This window comes from Mesoplodon bidens, assembly GCF_964165515.1.
Source record: "Mesoplodon bidens genome assembly, chromosome: 3".
Taxonomy (NCBI): Eukaryota; Metazoa; Chordata; class Mammalia; order Artiodactyla; family Ziphiidae; genus Mesoplodon; species Mesoplodon bidens.
This window is the reverse complement of record NC_138178.1, coordinates 81287006-81301914: the sequence shown is the minus strand read 5'-3', so window position 1 is coordinate 81301914 and position 14909 is coordinate 81287006. Positions and strand designations below refer to the sequence as shown.

General features: G+C 45.4%; 1 protein-coding gene across 2 annotated transcripts in view; it reads left to right on the top strand.

Moving 5' to 3' along the window:
• SLCO3A1 (solute carrier organic anion transporter family member 3A1) overlaps positions 1-12163 on the top strand; it is a 337444-nt gene extending 325281 nt beyond the window's left edge. Inside the window, exons 10-11 of one of the 2 annotated variants that reach the window (XM_081226813.1) lie at positions 2544-2786; positions 11496-12163. In XM_081226813.1, coding sequence (XP_081082939.1) covers positions 2544-2786; positions 11496-11578 — 326 coding nt within the window. In that variant the 3' untranslated portion in view covers positions 11579-12163. Of the gene's footprint in view, positions 1-2543; positions 5334-11495 lie in introns of those variants that run through there. The other variant, XM_081226812.1, reaches the window with a different exon arrangement.
• Positions 12164-14909: the final 2746 nt, after the last annotated feature.

The window sequence follows — 14909 nt, the reverse complement described above, 5'->3', positions numbered from 1 at the left end:
GGGAGCTGCAAAGAGGGAGCAGGTTGTATTGGGAATTTGAGCTTGGAGTTTATTAACTCAAGCTGCCAGAGAGATTTAATTGCAGTTTCAATGAAAATTTCTTCCTGGGGGATGTGGTTTCTCTTTGGGGTAACAAGCGACAGAGTTGGACAGTGCTAAGGATAAGTGCTGAGGCACCTGGGCCTGGGAGGAAGCCCTGGCAACCTCATCAGCACTGATAGGATCATACAGTTCTCCCCCCATGCCATCCCAGGCCAGTCATTAAAACCAAGGAAACGCTGTATGAAAGACTCTAACACATATGTATGGAATCTAAAAAAAAAAAAAGGAAAAAATGGTTCTGATGAACCTAGGGGCAGGACAGGAATAAAGACACAGACGTACAGCATGGACTTGAGGACACGGGGAGGGGGAAGGGTAAGCTGGGATGAAGTGAGAGAGTAACACTGTCATATATACACTATGAAATGTAAAACAGATAGCTAGTGGGAAGCAGCTGCATAGCACAGGGAGAGCCGCTCGGTGCTTTATGACCACCTAGAGGGGTGGGATAGGGAGTGTGGGAGAGAGACGCAAGAGGGAGGGGACATGGGGAGATATGTATACATATAGCTGATTCACTTTGTTATACAGCAGAAACTAACACAACACTGTAAAGCGATTATACTCCAATAAAGATGTTAAAAAAAAACAAACAAGGAAACAGACTCACAGACATAGACTAGAAAACAAACTTATGGTTATCAAAGGGGAAAGGGAGGGAAGGGATAAATTAGGAGTTTGGGATTAACAGATTCACACTACTACATATAAAATAGATAAACAACAAGGACCTACTGTATAGCGTGGGAACCGAATTCAATATCTTGTAATAACCTATAATGGAAAAGAATCTGAAAAAGAATAGATATGTGTAATTGAATCACTGCTGTACACCTAAAACTAACATAACATTGTTAATCAACTAGACTTCAATTAAAAAAACAAACAAACCAAGGAAGTGCTGCTTCCTTCATTAAGCCTCCCTCTCCCAGGCTGCCCTCTGAGGGCCCCTCAGAAAGGGGGAGGCTCTGCTGTGGATATAACAGCCATTCTTATTCTGGTGATCATGGATGGACTTCAGGGGTCCATGAAACCCCTGAAATGTGGATGCGATTTTCTGGGTAGATGTATTTTTCTGGACGAAAGGTCGATATCTCATCAAATGCTCAGTGAGATTTTCCTTAATACAAAAGTGAAACTCAGTCCAGGGCTGAAAAGAGTGCTCAGGGTATCAGGGTACCTCGGCACTGGGATATGGGAATTGTCACCACCTGCTTCCAGGGATCACTTCCTGCTTCCCACCGAAGATGATTGGTACCATATTCTGGCCTTGGGGACACTGTTTCTTCCGAAGCAATTAATTTGTATTAATGGCCCATCCATTGCTTTCCCATAATACAGATGAAACATTTTTCCCCCAACAGGCCAGAATCACCTGGGAATGTTTTATTTTAACAATGCTGATGACCAGGCCACATACCCAATATTCTGATTTAATTGGTCTGGGGTAGGACACCTTAGATGATTTTAATGTGCAGCCAGGCCTGATAACCTTTGAGCTCGGGGGTAGCAGCAGGCACATGAATGCAGAGAGTAACAGAGAACTGAATTAAGGATGATGAATAGTTTCCATCTCATCTGCCTTTTTCAATGACTGGTTGTAGGTGCATGAAATGATCTATTGTGAAGGTTTTAAAACCAGTTCCTGGTTCAGAATGAAAAGTATTCTGCTCCAGTGGTAATATTTAGGGGAAGGAAAGTTGTCAGTATGTGTGCAGATATTTTCCAGCTATTAAACCATACACACATGTATATTTACAAATCTGTGTATATATACATATATGAGAACACATCCTTCATATGTGTATGTGTGTGCACGTATTATATATACACACACATAAGGTGTAGCGTACTCATTTTCAACCTCTGGTCCCCTCTGGTTCCAACTCCCTCCTCTCAAGAGCACACAAAGCCTCAGAAGCCCCATGCAAAAGAACAATACACAGAGTATGATGCCTCTTAGCAGTTTCCTCTACAAGGGTGCACTTCTTTGAGTGACACCAAGAATGTTTCCCTTCAGGGAAGACTCTCTTCCTTCTGAGACTCTCAGTGGATGATGATCCCAGATGTCATTTGTTTTGTGTTTACCCTGTGCCACGCACTGTTCTAAATGCTTTCCATGTATTCAATGAGCCAGCTTTCACAGTGATCTGAGAAGGACTGATATTATTAACCCCATTTTGCAGATGGGGAAACTAAGGCACAGAGAGCTTAAATAACTTGCACAGGCTTGTGCAGTAAGAGGCACAGCTGAGATTCGAACCCAAGCAGTTCGACCTCCAGACAGGGTCTTTTCCCCACTGTGCTGTAGAACCACTGAATATGGTCCACGAACCCTGCAGTCCTGTCGGACGAGATAACGTACGGGGACAGGGGAGCCCTCCTCTCCATCAAACCAGCCGTTCAAGCCCAAACATTAACTGTCCGTTTCCCTCTGACAGGCTTCATCCCCCCACCGCTCATCTTCGGGGCCGGCATCGACTCCACCTGCCTGTTCTGGAGCACATTCTGTGGGGAGCAAGGCGCCTGCGTCCTCTACGACAATGTGGCCTACAGATACCTGTACGTCAGCATCGCCATCGCGCTCAAGTCCTTTGCCTTCCTCCTCTACACCACCACGTGGCAGTGCCTGAGGAAAAACTATAAACGATACATCAAAAACCACGAGGGCGGGCTGAGCACCAGTGAGTTCTTTGCCTCTACTCTGACCCTAGACAATCTGGGGAGGGACCCTGTGCCCGCAAACCAGACACATAGGACAAAATTTATCTATAACCTTGAAGATCATGAGTGGTGTGAGAACATGGAGTCTGTTTTATAGTGACTGAAGGAGGGTTGAACTCTGTATTCGTCATCCAAGGGTCATTTTTCCTAAAAAAAAAAAAAAAAGAAAAGAAAAAAGTTTAAAAAAAAAAACCTCAATACACACAGAGACACACACACATGTACACACAGCACCTTTGCCCTTTTTCTCAAAATCAGAGCCAGACAGGATTCAAAATAAGGAGAGCGTGGGATCACGTGGTTGACATGCAACCTCCTGGGGCTCAGAGTCTACTCTTTGAAGGCACCTCATGGTTTTTCAGGATGCCGACAGCTGCAAGCAACAGGCACTGCCAAATTCAGGGAACAGTGGTGGCCGGCTTGGAGGACGGACCTTTCTGGATATATATACACATACAAAACAAAATATATATATATATATAAAAACAAAGAAGTCTACTAAAAAACCCAAGTTGACAACATTTGCCAGGATAAGCACTAGTGACACAACCCATGCCACCCTCCCCGCCCACACGGGGGTGGAGGGGCACCCAAGTCAGAGGAGTGGAGGCCCACTTCTCTAACTTTTGCAATATGGGTCGCTGTGTAGACGACTCACCCAGTCTGCACATGTGGTTCAAGGCCCCAGAGTTCTCTCAGCGATGCTAAAGGGTGATCTGTGCTGGAGACTGTAATTGACACCTCTCACCAGCTCCATTTCCATTTCTCAAGACTGAGGGCCCCAGGGGGAGCCGGACATGGGGGGCCAGCACCTCCCCTTCCCTGCAGCACCTCCCACTGGAGTGCGTCCCCCAGCCCCGCAGAGTGACCTCAGGAAGCAGTGGGCCTCGCCTGGCTATGACTGACTTCGCTCAGAGCCGGTGAAACCCAACCTAGTCCAAGTCATTTGCTTACATTTGCCAAACATTTTGCCATTTTTAAGGAAAAAAATGCAATGCATATGAATTTCAAACTGTTGTATGTGTAATCCTCTGATACTATTTTTAACTACTTCTCAAATCTGTGTTAACCCTTCAGTCACTAACACAGTTCTCTAGGCCGAATTTATTACGCTGGTTGCTTTTACTTTTCTCCTTTTTTAATGCACCAAAAATACAATGTTATTCAAGGGATGCAATTAATCTATTGTAATTTTTTTTATCATTTTATCCTCATTTGGATAGTCTGTGAAAACAAGAATATGCAGTGTGTTATAAGAAAAAAAAAAAAAAAGCTTAAAAAAGAGAGTGTATATGCACCCTGCCTTTAAAAGGATCACATTTGATGCAACAGGGGATAACGTGATGAATTGCAAATTTGCCTTCTCCATTTATTCCCCATGATTCAGTGATCACTCTCATGGGAAGCCCTTTCATATGCCTGCTTCACATGCCAAGAGGCGTTCTTTTCAACCTGCAGCGGAGACATGCTCAGCTGTGGGTTGTGTGTACGGGTGCAGGGCTTCTGGGGAGAGGAGAGGGAAAAAAGAACGGTTCCCTAGCACAAGCTTTGGGCAGCATGTAGTGTCTGGGATAACAGACCCACAAGCTCCTGGAAGCTACTGCACGTTCACTGCCTGAAAATGTCTGTAATATTTTCAGGGTCAGTCTTGAACTAAGAGGCCTTTGTCTGTGTGTGTTTTGAAAGTGGCTGAACCTCAAACAGCTAGAAGCGAACCTACCATTGTTTGAGGTAAGAATCACAGGAAAACCTCTTGCCTCCAACTGACTTGGCCTGGTGAGGCCGTTTGCAGAGGGGCAGAGCTTATGAGAGAGAGAGCACGCGCACATGCACACACAGGGTCCAGTTAACCCACCTTTCATGCTATTGCAGTGACCTTGATCTAGGCCGCTCCTGGGCCTGGAAAGACCCCAAGGATGGGTTGGTTGGTTGGCTTTTTCACCTCAGACAGACACGTATTTTCAGGTCATCTAGAAGGCGACAAGAGAATCAGGAAAGAAAAGAGTGGGGTGGGGGGAGAAGGGGCGTTGTGCTGAATTTTTAACAAATGCTGTAAATGGGGCAGTTTGAGTTACAGCCCCAAACTAGAGAAAAGCCCCACGGAGCAAGGATGCCCAAAAGAAGCTTGTGTCGCGGTGCGGAGCCACCGTGATCAGCTGCATCCTCGGGACAGGATGCTTCCGGAAGAGCTTTCTCCTGTGTTTTGCTCGAGTCTGTCCTTGTTCCCGAAAATGGGGACGCTCATCAATATGTTAACTAGTTAAAGGTGGGGTTGTTCTCCAACAATTCATAAACTATGTACGCTCTGTGGCTCCTGAGGCTGTGATTCCATCCTGTATAGGTGTTGGGTTGGTTTTGTCTTGAAAATGTATTGCTAATAGATCACTGCCCTCTTGTATATGATTGTGTAGCTCCCCAAAATCAGTCCACACCCAGTGAGGCTGCAGAACCTCGTGTTTCATGGGGCTATTTGTGTTTTTGTTTTTTAAAAAAGATTTTTGAAAACTCTTTGCATTTTGGCTATATTTCCTAAGAGGTTAGGATGACAAAGGAAAACAACTCCAGGGCTCAGTTTTATCAACAACTGGATCGAAATTTAAAGTCCCCTCTGGTAAGATGGCTCTAACATGTGTTGTTGTCACCTTTAAAAATTTTAATTTCTCTCCCATACTCCAGAACAGAAAACCTAGTCTAGCTTTAATTTTCCTTTTGTGCTACAAGGAACTGTTGTACATACCCTTCCCAATCCAGCCCCTTGATTATTTGCTTGGTTTTGAGCAGGATTTTGAATGGAAAGATTTCCTGGTGATATCTTCATTGGACTTATGGAAAACAAAAATGTAAGGGACGGAATAAACCTAGAAAGTGAATGCTAACGTTCTCTCTCTTCTGCTACAAAGCCCTCCACCACTTTAGTGGAAGGTGCCCAGGGATGGATGGAAAAGGCTCTCTTTGCTGCAACTTGAGACAGGATTTTGTAACTCCTACATACAGACCAAAAAGGTTTCTACCAGTAATATTCCTGCATATGAAGTGAACACATTTTCTAGAAGTCTCTGTCTCTGGGGGACAGAGTTTGCTGTCTTCCTCCTGCTGAGGCTGTGCGCTGTCAGGGAAGCCCAGCAGCTTTGCTGCCTTCTTCACGCCTCCACAGAGGGAGGCTGTGAAGCTCCCAGGCACCCCAGGGACACTGCCACTCCAGGAAGCCACAGCATGTGGGCTTTCCTCACAGCTAACGAAGGAGCCAGAGATGCTTCTGCTCACGAGTCCCCTAAGGAGTTTGCTAGCCGCCCTTAACAGGCAAAATAATAAGGGGAAACCAAGAGCTTCTAAGGAATCCTTTGACAGACTTCCTAATGTCTTCCGAGCAGGAAGGAACGTGCTTCTCCATAAAAATCGCTTCTTTCTCCCCACCCTCCAGTGGAATAGCTCCCCCTAGTGATGATTTGTAGGGTTTGGTTAAGCGGTGTCTCTACATTCAAATCCCTGATTCCACTTCCCCATCTCCAATAATAACCTAGAGCATCCCCTCACTCGGGCGTGGCAACATTTCCCATGCCTTGCACGCAGGGCCAGGGTGACCCACAGAAATGTTCCGTTCAGGGCAGCCAGCTGGTCCCTGGGATGATAGCCACACCAATCCTGAGGAAGTTTCTCAGGAAAAAGATTCTGCCGTGGTTGCTAATAGATTATCTTCCACACTTCCAAAGTAGGCCGTTCATGAGAAGCATGTAAAATGGAAACATATATATACTCACAGGGAAATCCTCTGAGGAGAAGAAGCTGTTGGTTCCCCATGAGCCTGCAAGGCTGTTTTTCTTGCTGCCCACTGTTCAGGTCGTGGGAAGTGTGGTTTCTTCTCCACCCAGTCAAGCGCACCAGGCCTGTGTTCTAAGCCCTGTTTGGGAGTCCTGAATGTACTCCTGAGCAACATGAAGCAATAAAGTTCAACCTGTAGAAATCAATGCAGCTGATTATACAGTCAAGAGCAGAGGGACAGGACAGGGTAAGCTTCTGTCCTCTTTGGTGGTGTTCACCCTATTGTTTTGTTGTTTGTATGTTTTGGTGGTGTTCACCCTATTATTTTGTTGTTTGTATGTTTGGTTTGGTTTGGATGAGGGGAGAAAAAGAGACAAGCAGTTTTTCAGTCTAACAGAATATTAGCTGTCTTGTGGTGTTCTTACCTGACTGTTTTGATGGAGAACCAGTATCTGTCCAGGAGAAGGTACCGGACACATAGTAGGGGCTTAATTACTCCACTGAGCTCATGTCAGTGCCTCTCAACAGCCTCCTTTGAGCCATGGTCTGTGTTTCCCTTTAGGTTAGAATCCAGATCAAATCCCTCAGAGGTGCGACATTTTCCAAGAGAGGATGCTAGTGAAATTAAATTGAGCCTGGAAATTAGTTTGAGGCATAAACAGAGTCCTTTTCCTCCTCTCTCTGCCCTTCCCTCATTGTTTCCTCCTTATTCACCTCTCCCAACTCAGTTCAAGTTCTTGAGTTCTGAACAGCTGTGAGGACCTAATCTCTGAGAGTGACCAGCCCTACTGATAGCCTTTGGACCTAGCCCCCCTGGGCTATTATGGTTGCTCAAGAATAAATTGGTAAAACAGAGGACTCTCTAACTGGCAGAACATGCAAGGAAGACATTGTTCGGATGCCTCGTTCGAGGCCTGTTGCTAGGATCACACGGGAATTTACACTGTCTGCACACAGCCACCCAGCTTTTTCTCCCCTCCCTCACGCTTGTAGATGACCTCAGAGTGCTTGGTTATCATGGCAGGGAGGACATGAGTTAAAAAGCCTGAAATGGGGAATTCAGAAAAGCCAGGATTCCCCAGCATGTTAGAAATCTGTGACTGCCGTGGAGATAAGGACAGAGCTCACGCTTCTCAGGGACCCTCCACATGGTAGCACAGTTTTCCTTGGCAGGATTAGTGCCATTTAGGGGAACATTGTATGAGCTTGATATTTTCCAGTGATGTGTTTATTCACTCACTACTTCATTAAAATTTTGACTGTGTGCCAGGCTCCAAACCAGGTACAAAGGTAGAGAAGACATGGTCCCGCCCTCCAAGAACTCAAAGTTTAATGAGTGAAACAGACCTGAACACAAATAAAAGCAATAGAATAGTCATTTTAAGAGCCAGGGTCTGTCTGACTGTCTGTCTGTGTCTGGGAGCAATGAGGGCTGTTTCAGGGAGCTGGGAAGTTCTGCATCATGGCACCAAGAATCAGGAAGGCTTCAGAGAGCGGGTGGTCTAGAAAACAAGAACTGAAGAGCAGCGGATGTCTGCCAGGGAGCCAGGGGAAGAGACCCTCCATCGACAGGACCAGCAGAGCAAGTACACAAACCTTCCATAAAGGGCCAGGTGGTAACCATTTTAGGCTTTGAGGGTCATTGAGTCTTTGTGGCCACTACTCTTTTGTCATAGCAGGGAAGCAGCCCTAGACAATGTGTAAACAAATGAGCAGGCTGTGCTCCAATAAAGCTTTATTTACAAAGACAGGCAGTCTCTGGGTTTGGCTGAGGGAAGGCTGTAGCATGCTGATCTCTGTTCTGGAAAACAACGAGGTCTGAAGCAGCATGGCATGCAGTCTGATGGACTGTAGCAGCAGAGGCCACTGTAGCCTGGGCTGAGTCATGGATTGGAAGGGTCCTTCAGCCTTAAAAATCTAATTCAGGTATCCCATTTTCCAAGAATGAGGTAAGTATCCCATTGTCATCCGGGTTTGCAATGAAGGCAACATTATCTTTCTCCTGTATAACGAGGGGAATTGGAACTATACAATCTACCGTCTCTTCCAGCCCTGACACTCACTCCCTAGCTCTACCAGAGTAATCATCTTTTTTTTTCTTAAGTGATGGAAGTGGGCCTGGGAGGGGAAAATGCAGGAACAAGACAAAGAAGATTGAATCCAGATACTGAAGAGTATCTCAAATTTCTTCCCTCCAACACAAAACATTGGCACTAGAAAGCTAGTAGATAGCCCAGTGGAATAATTGGTAAGCATGAATAATAACTAATAATAATAGTAGCTGACATTTACCAAGCACTTAGTATGAACCAGCTTATCACATGTATTATTAGCTCGTTTAATCTCAACCATAGTCCTGTGAGGCAGAAACAGTTATTAAACTTCAGTTTACAGGAAAGGAAAATGAGTCTGGGAAAGCTTCCAGAATTGGCTCAAGGTCACAAAGCAGAGTTTCAAACCCAGGTCAACAAATCCAAAGCTCGTGTTCTTTGCCTTTATGGGTACTCCCTCCATCCTGGGCAAGAAATGAGAGACCCTTCCCACCTGTAGGGACGTCCTATTCAGAAGACTCCAACTCAAATGGACTATGGATGCCCCCCATGCTCTTGCATGCCCCCTATCATAACAATGGGGACATGGCAACAGCTGTATTCTGGGGACATATGCTCTTCCTGTGTTGTTCCCAGTCTTAACCACAGAGCCCAGTGATAACTTATTTGGGATGTTCTACCAGAAGCAGGCAGGTAAGAGGAAATAGGAGATGATGCCTCCACTCTAATGCATTTTGAAGTGCAATTTCAAAGTGCTGAAATGCCAGGGAGACAGTCCTCAGCACTGGTCATCAGCTCCAGTGGGAGAGACTCCGGACACCCCTCCCACCTGGCACCCCTGCAGTCCTCAGCATCAACCTCAGGAGCTCAGCTCCAGCCCAGGGCCTCAGACACACCGATGCTGGTCACTGGCTGGAGATATGTCTTGCTCTATTATCAAATACTAGACTTTTAGGAACAGAGTTTCTAGATGTTTTGATTTTTGTATTAATGACTCAGGCCAACAATCAGTAATTGATGATTAGCACCAATTCTGAATATTTTTCTGTAAGGTAAAGTGATTATGTTCTCTTACCAGGAGCAGGTGGAACAACCATAGTAAATTTTCTGGAGGTTTAACATCCTGTAGGGTGAGATTTTACCATCCCATTGCATCCCAGAAAATAATGTTCTTCTTAAATTTATGCTAACTTAATAGAAGGTAACTCTCGTGGAGATGGGTTTGTCAAGACTGTTGGATTTTATAATCGGAAGACCATAAAATGAAGTGGAAGTATGCGATGTAGGAAGTTTCATTATAAGAGGAACCCAGCTAACACATCAGTTGTGCTCTAGCCCAGCCCCTTAAAGGAGGAAAGGGGCTGGAAGCTCATGCTTATTATGAGGCTGCTACCCATGTGCCAGGGGCCATAAGGCCTGACCCCAGGTAATATTCTCAGCATCTTTCTCACACCTGCCCTATGAGGTAAGTATCATTGTTTCCACTTTATAGATCAGAAAACTAAGGCTCAGTAAACCAAAGCTTCCCAAGGTCACACAGCTAGTTAGAAAGTCACCAGGAGCCGATGCTGGGTCTGTCTGACTCCTGAACCAGTGCTCTTTCCATGACACCACAAACGCCACCAAAGTGAGAACACAGATCTGGCTGGCTTCTCAGGAAGCTTTGATGAGGCCAGGAAGGCATCTACTATCAGAAACCCCTACAAAAGTCTATAATTCCATAGAGAAATGAGGCAAGAGCTGGCGGCGAAAACCTCTGCCAAACTTTGCCTACCAGCACAGAGATCTAAAATGAGAAGAACTCTTTTTTTCCTTCAGTAAACACTGGAGACCTTTAAAAACACTCCTCCTTCCTTTTTCCACCTTAGCCACGTCAGCAGAAGTTGACCAGCTCCTCATCATTCTCTGCCTGATTCATTCTGCGCACAAGAACTAACCCCATCTCTCCCACTTCTATCCCACCTTCCCCAACTCCCTGCCCCCACGGCTTCTAACAGAGCCACCAAGACCATAAGAACTTGAACCTTGTGAAAGTTGAGAAGGATGCTCCAAACTGTCCAGAACATGTGAGCTGCATCTCCTATAAGCCAGGTCTCAGCTGCAAAATCCTGAGGAAAGGAGTGACATTTCCACATTGTCACCTTTTGTACTACCGGGTCAGAGTTTAGAGAGGACAAGGAAATGAATGGGGATTTCTATGGAACCGCTCTGGCTATCATCGAACAGGAAAGCTGCATGTCACGGTCATGGAGACCTACACAACTTGTAAATCATCACAGGGATGAAGCTGGGTTTTTCGTGCCTTTTAAATGAAGCCACAGCATCTATTTCAGAAGTGTTGTGGAGGCTTAAAAACCCTGCTCCAACGAGGAGATTCTTTCGCTCAGCATGTGGTGACCCTCTGTGGCTGAATGAAAAGCAAACTGGTCCCAAATGCTGGAGGAGAAAGCATGACATTAGAATGCCAGGAGGTTCTCTCTGGTACACAGCCACCTGTTCAACAGAGATTACAGTGACAGTGTCTGTCACTGGTGACTTAGGAGGATGAAGATAAGTTAATGACTGGGATGCATCTTATTCATTCCCATAGAGTAAACATCCACGTAGGTGTTGGTTATAGACATGTATAGATATACGCTTCTCAGAAAAATTTGGCCTACATAAAGGTTTATGGGCTTGGAGTCTGGTTCCTTGGGGTGACATGGAGCAAAACGTAGCATTTTATTGACATGATTTCCTGCTCTTATCCATTCCACTGGAAAGCCAGGATGCTATTATATAAGCCTAAAAAATAAGTAGGAAAACCAGAAAAGACCGATCTCTTTTTCCTCTTGGCTCTCTTCCCCCCTCCCCCTTTAGGCACAGAGTACCAAGACATTGAGACTGAGAAAGCCTGTCCCGAGTCACAATCACCTTCAGAAGACTCCTTTGTGAGAAGCTGAGGGCCTGGCCCTCTTCCTGCACAGAACAGCCCGCCACCGCCCACAGACCTCGTGGGCCTGACTTAGCGTGCTCTGCCCTGCCCGAGAACCCAAGGGTCCCTGTGAGGACTCTCCGGCCAGTATGTGGTCCTTTGAGGCCCCAAGCACAGGCCTGTGACGAGGACTAAGCAGGTGTCTGTGGCCGGGAGTCCTCCAAACCCTTGGAGTAGGCATTCTCCTGGATCACTAAAGAGTAATATTGACCAGATGTGCAAATTTCCTTCTGCCTATTCCCTCCTTTGGCCCCTGTGGGGATGGTCTGCTGACATGCTTTAGAAAATCCCCTCTTGGGAATGCTTCTCTGACCGAGGGCTCCAACAGTTCTTCCGAAAGCAGCTGAGTCTGGATTTTAATAGGAGGGCGTAAAAATTACCCTGTTTCATAGAACAGAGGGGGGAAAAAAGCACATACTCAATAGATTTTGAGTGTGGTATTCTGTATTTTTGCAGCTTCTATTTTCCAGATGAGCAGTCTAGAAATATGTGATGTAAAGTACATACTGTACGTTTGCTGAGAATTATATTAAAAGCACTATTTTAATTCTTCCTCAGTCTCATGCTGTAATCTCTATTATCTTTCTCTCTTGTATCTTTGGGTAGGACAATCCTCAAAGGCTCTTGAGGAGAGTGTTTCTGGCTGTGTGTATTCTATATTTATGGGCTTTGAATAGTTCAAAAGAGCACAGTCTTTGGAGCCGAAACAGACCTGGGTTCAAATCCTCACCCCAGCACTCGCTACTGGTGTGGTATTGGGGAAGTGATCTGACTCCTCTGAGCCCCAGTTTCATCATCTGTAAAATGGGAATACTGTTGCCTGCTTTACACAATTGTGGTAAGGCGTCAATGAAATCCAGTGTGAAGGCAGCACCATGTCTCACAGAGAATGGGCACGGAGAAATGGTACTTGTTCATTGCTTCCCAGCCTCTGGCTGGAATTAGATGCTCCACGACACTGTTATGGTTCCTACTGATACATTCCATAATCCTGTACTGTCACCATCTGGTTTTCCTTTCTGGTTCTCCCATTGTCCGTAAACCCTGGGAGAGCAGGGAACGGCTTCCTCTTGGGGTACAGTGCCTAGAATAGTGTGTGACATTTGGTGGATGCTCATATATATAATTGAATGAATGAATGATGAACAAACGACCTCAGAATCATTAACTTCTGGGGCTTTGACTTTAGTCCCACCCCTCTGAGACAAGGGCAGCATTTCCCTTCCCTTCTCTAGGTCCATAGACCTTCCCACAAGCCTCACTGCCTGGCTGGAGCTCCATTGCCTTCCCAGTCATTGTTAGGCTGCCATTGTGAGGCTGCTTCCTAATTGGCTAGCTTCTCCACTACATCCTTAATCCGCTGACAGGACTCCTACCTCCTATGGACAATCACGTTGATGCCTGCCGCTGGTGTGCATCTGAGAGTCCTCACTACAGTCATTACATCCCTGGCCAGACAGGAGCTCCGGGAGCAAATGCTCACTCTCTGTCATCTGAACAAAAGACCCAGCGTGGCCCCAGTCCTCATGTGGGGCTAACCCTGGTAACTGACCTGTGTTCTCAGATCCCCTTCCAGCCCGGATCTTGCCCTCCTACAGCCCCATCGCTTGCAGTTGAGCGCACCTGAAATCAAAGCTTGTCAAGCTAATATTCCTTGAAGACTTCACCCTCCCTAAGCCCTGCCTGATATTTTCACTCTGGGATCCATGGACTCAGAAAAGAGTATGCTTGGGCGAGTTACCTTCTCTGAGGCCCTATTACCTGGTCCATTTGTGTCTCGGGGACTTCTTTTCAGCCTGACCCTATTATTTACGTGATTGTTTCTTTTTTTGCAAAACAACATGATTTATTCTCTCCAGCATAAAAATCCCAAGAAAATGCAATTTCAACATTTTCCATCATGATGTGAAAAGATGCTGAAACAGCTGAAAAAGGGGTTAGTGATTCTTCACGGAAGCTGAGCTTCATTTGCACTGGAAATTCAGTTGGAGGCAGAAGAAGGAAGCAGGGGAGGGTATTGCTTATGGCATCCATGCTCTCAGTCTAAAATTTCACATTTGTTTTTCACCTACAGTCCAATTTCTTTTCTTTTGCTATATTTTCTGCCGTAAAGGCCGTCAATTTATGGAAAACTTACACTCCAATCTATTTTATCTGAACTTCACAGAGATGTCTTACTAATTTTGGGGGATCAAGAGATTCATCCTTCAATATCTAAGCAGGTCTGTGAGAGAGCTGTGCACACAGGTTGTTCAACCAACTCAGGGAGAATAGACTGCTTATATTAATCCAAATGCCATTTCCTCCAGATGTCCTATCAGCTACCATGGGCCACTGGGGCTTTCAACTACGTATATATTTGGTCCATCTTGATCTAGATCTGAAAATCCAACTTGACCCTTTTCTCAGCCTTTGTGAAAGGGCTAGTCAGGCACCCAAACATTTGGCTCAACTGAAATAAAAACAAGCTGTTTCTGTGGCCTTGAATGTGGATTCACAACCACCATGAGCACATCCACTTTACAAAGAGCTGCGCTTTTTATTTTTTTCTTTTCAGGCTTTGTTACTTCAGGAACTCCTGCTATAGCACTGTTAACCATAACTGTGCAGAGAAATGTCTAATTAATGCAGAGGGCAGAGACTAGCTTTTGCTTTCCAGAAAGCATTTTTAAAAGTGTCTTAACCTTTCAGAGTTCTAGTGTTCCCTTGTATAAAATGCATAAACACGTATTTATCAGATCCCCGAAGGAGAGCTTTGCAGATCTTCAAGAGTGTTCCAATAGACAATCTCACTTCCCTCTTCCTCTAATGTAATTAAGGGGTGAAATAAAGAAGGAAATCAACCTGGAACACAAAGGCAGTGTAATAAATGCATGAGTTCAGTTGACCAGCAATATAAAAAAAACAGGCTCAGGGACTCAAACATGACATGGCAGAAGCCAGCAGCCTCCTTTGGAAAGGAGACATTCTCCTGTGAGGCTCTCTCCATCACCTGTCACTGAGAACTTGCCCACAATCCCCAGGAGCAACTGAAACATCTCCCAGTGAAAAGGAGGTGGGAATCTCTGTCCTCAGGCTTTACACCCCCAGCTTAGCAACAGGCTCCTTTCTTACCCCAGAAGCTTAACTTGCTCCCATGCTGATCCTTCCATTTCTTTGGGGAATTATTCTGTAGGAAGGCAACTAAATTTTCATAGTAAAATCAGTGCTTGATATAGGTAAAAAGAAAAAAACAAAAACAAAAAAGAAAAGAGCCCAAAGAAAATGGCTGTTCCTTCTGTTGTTTCTAAAATAATCAT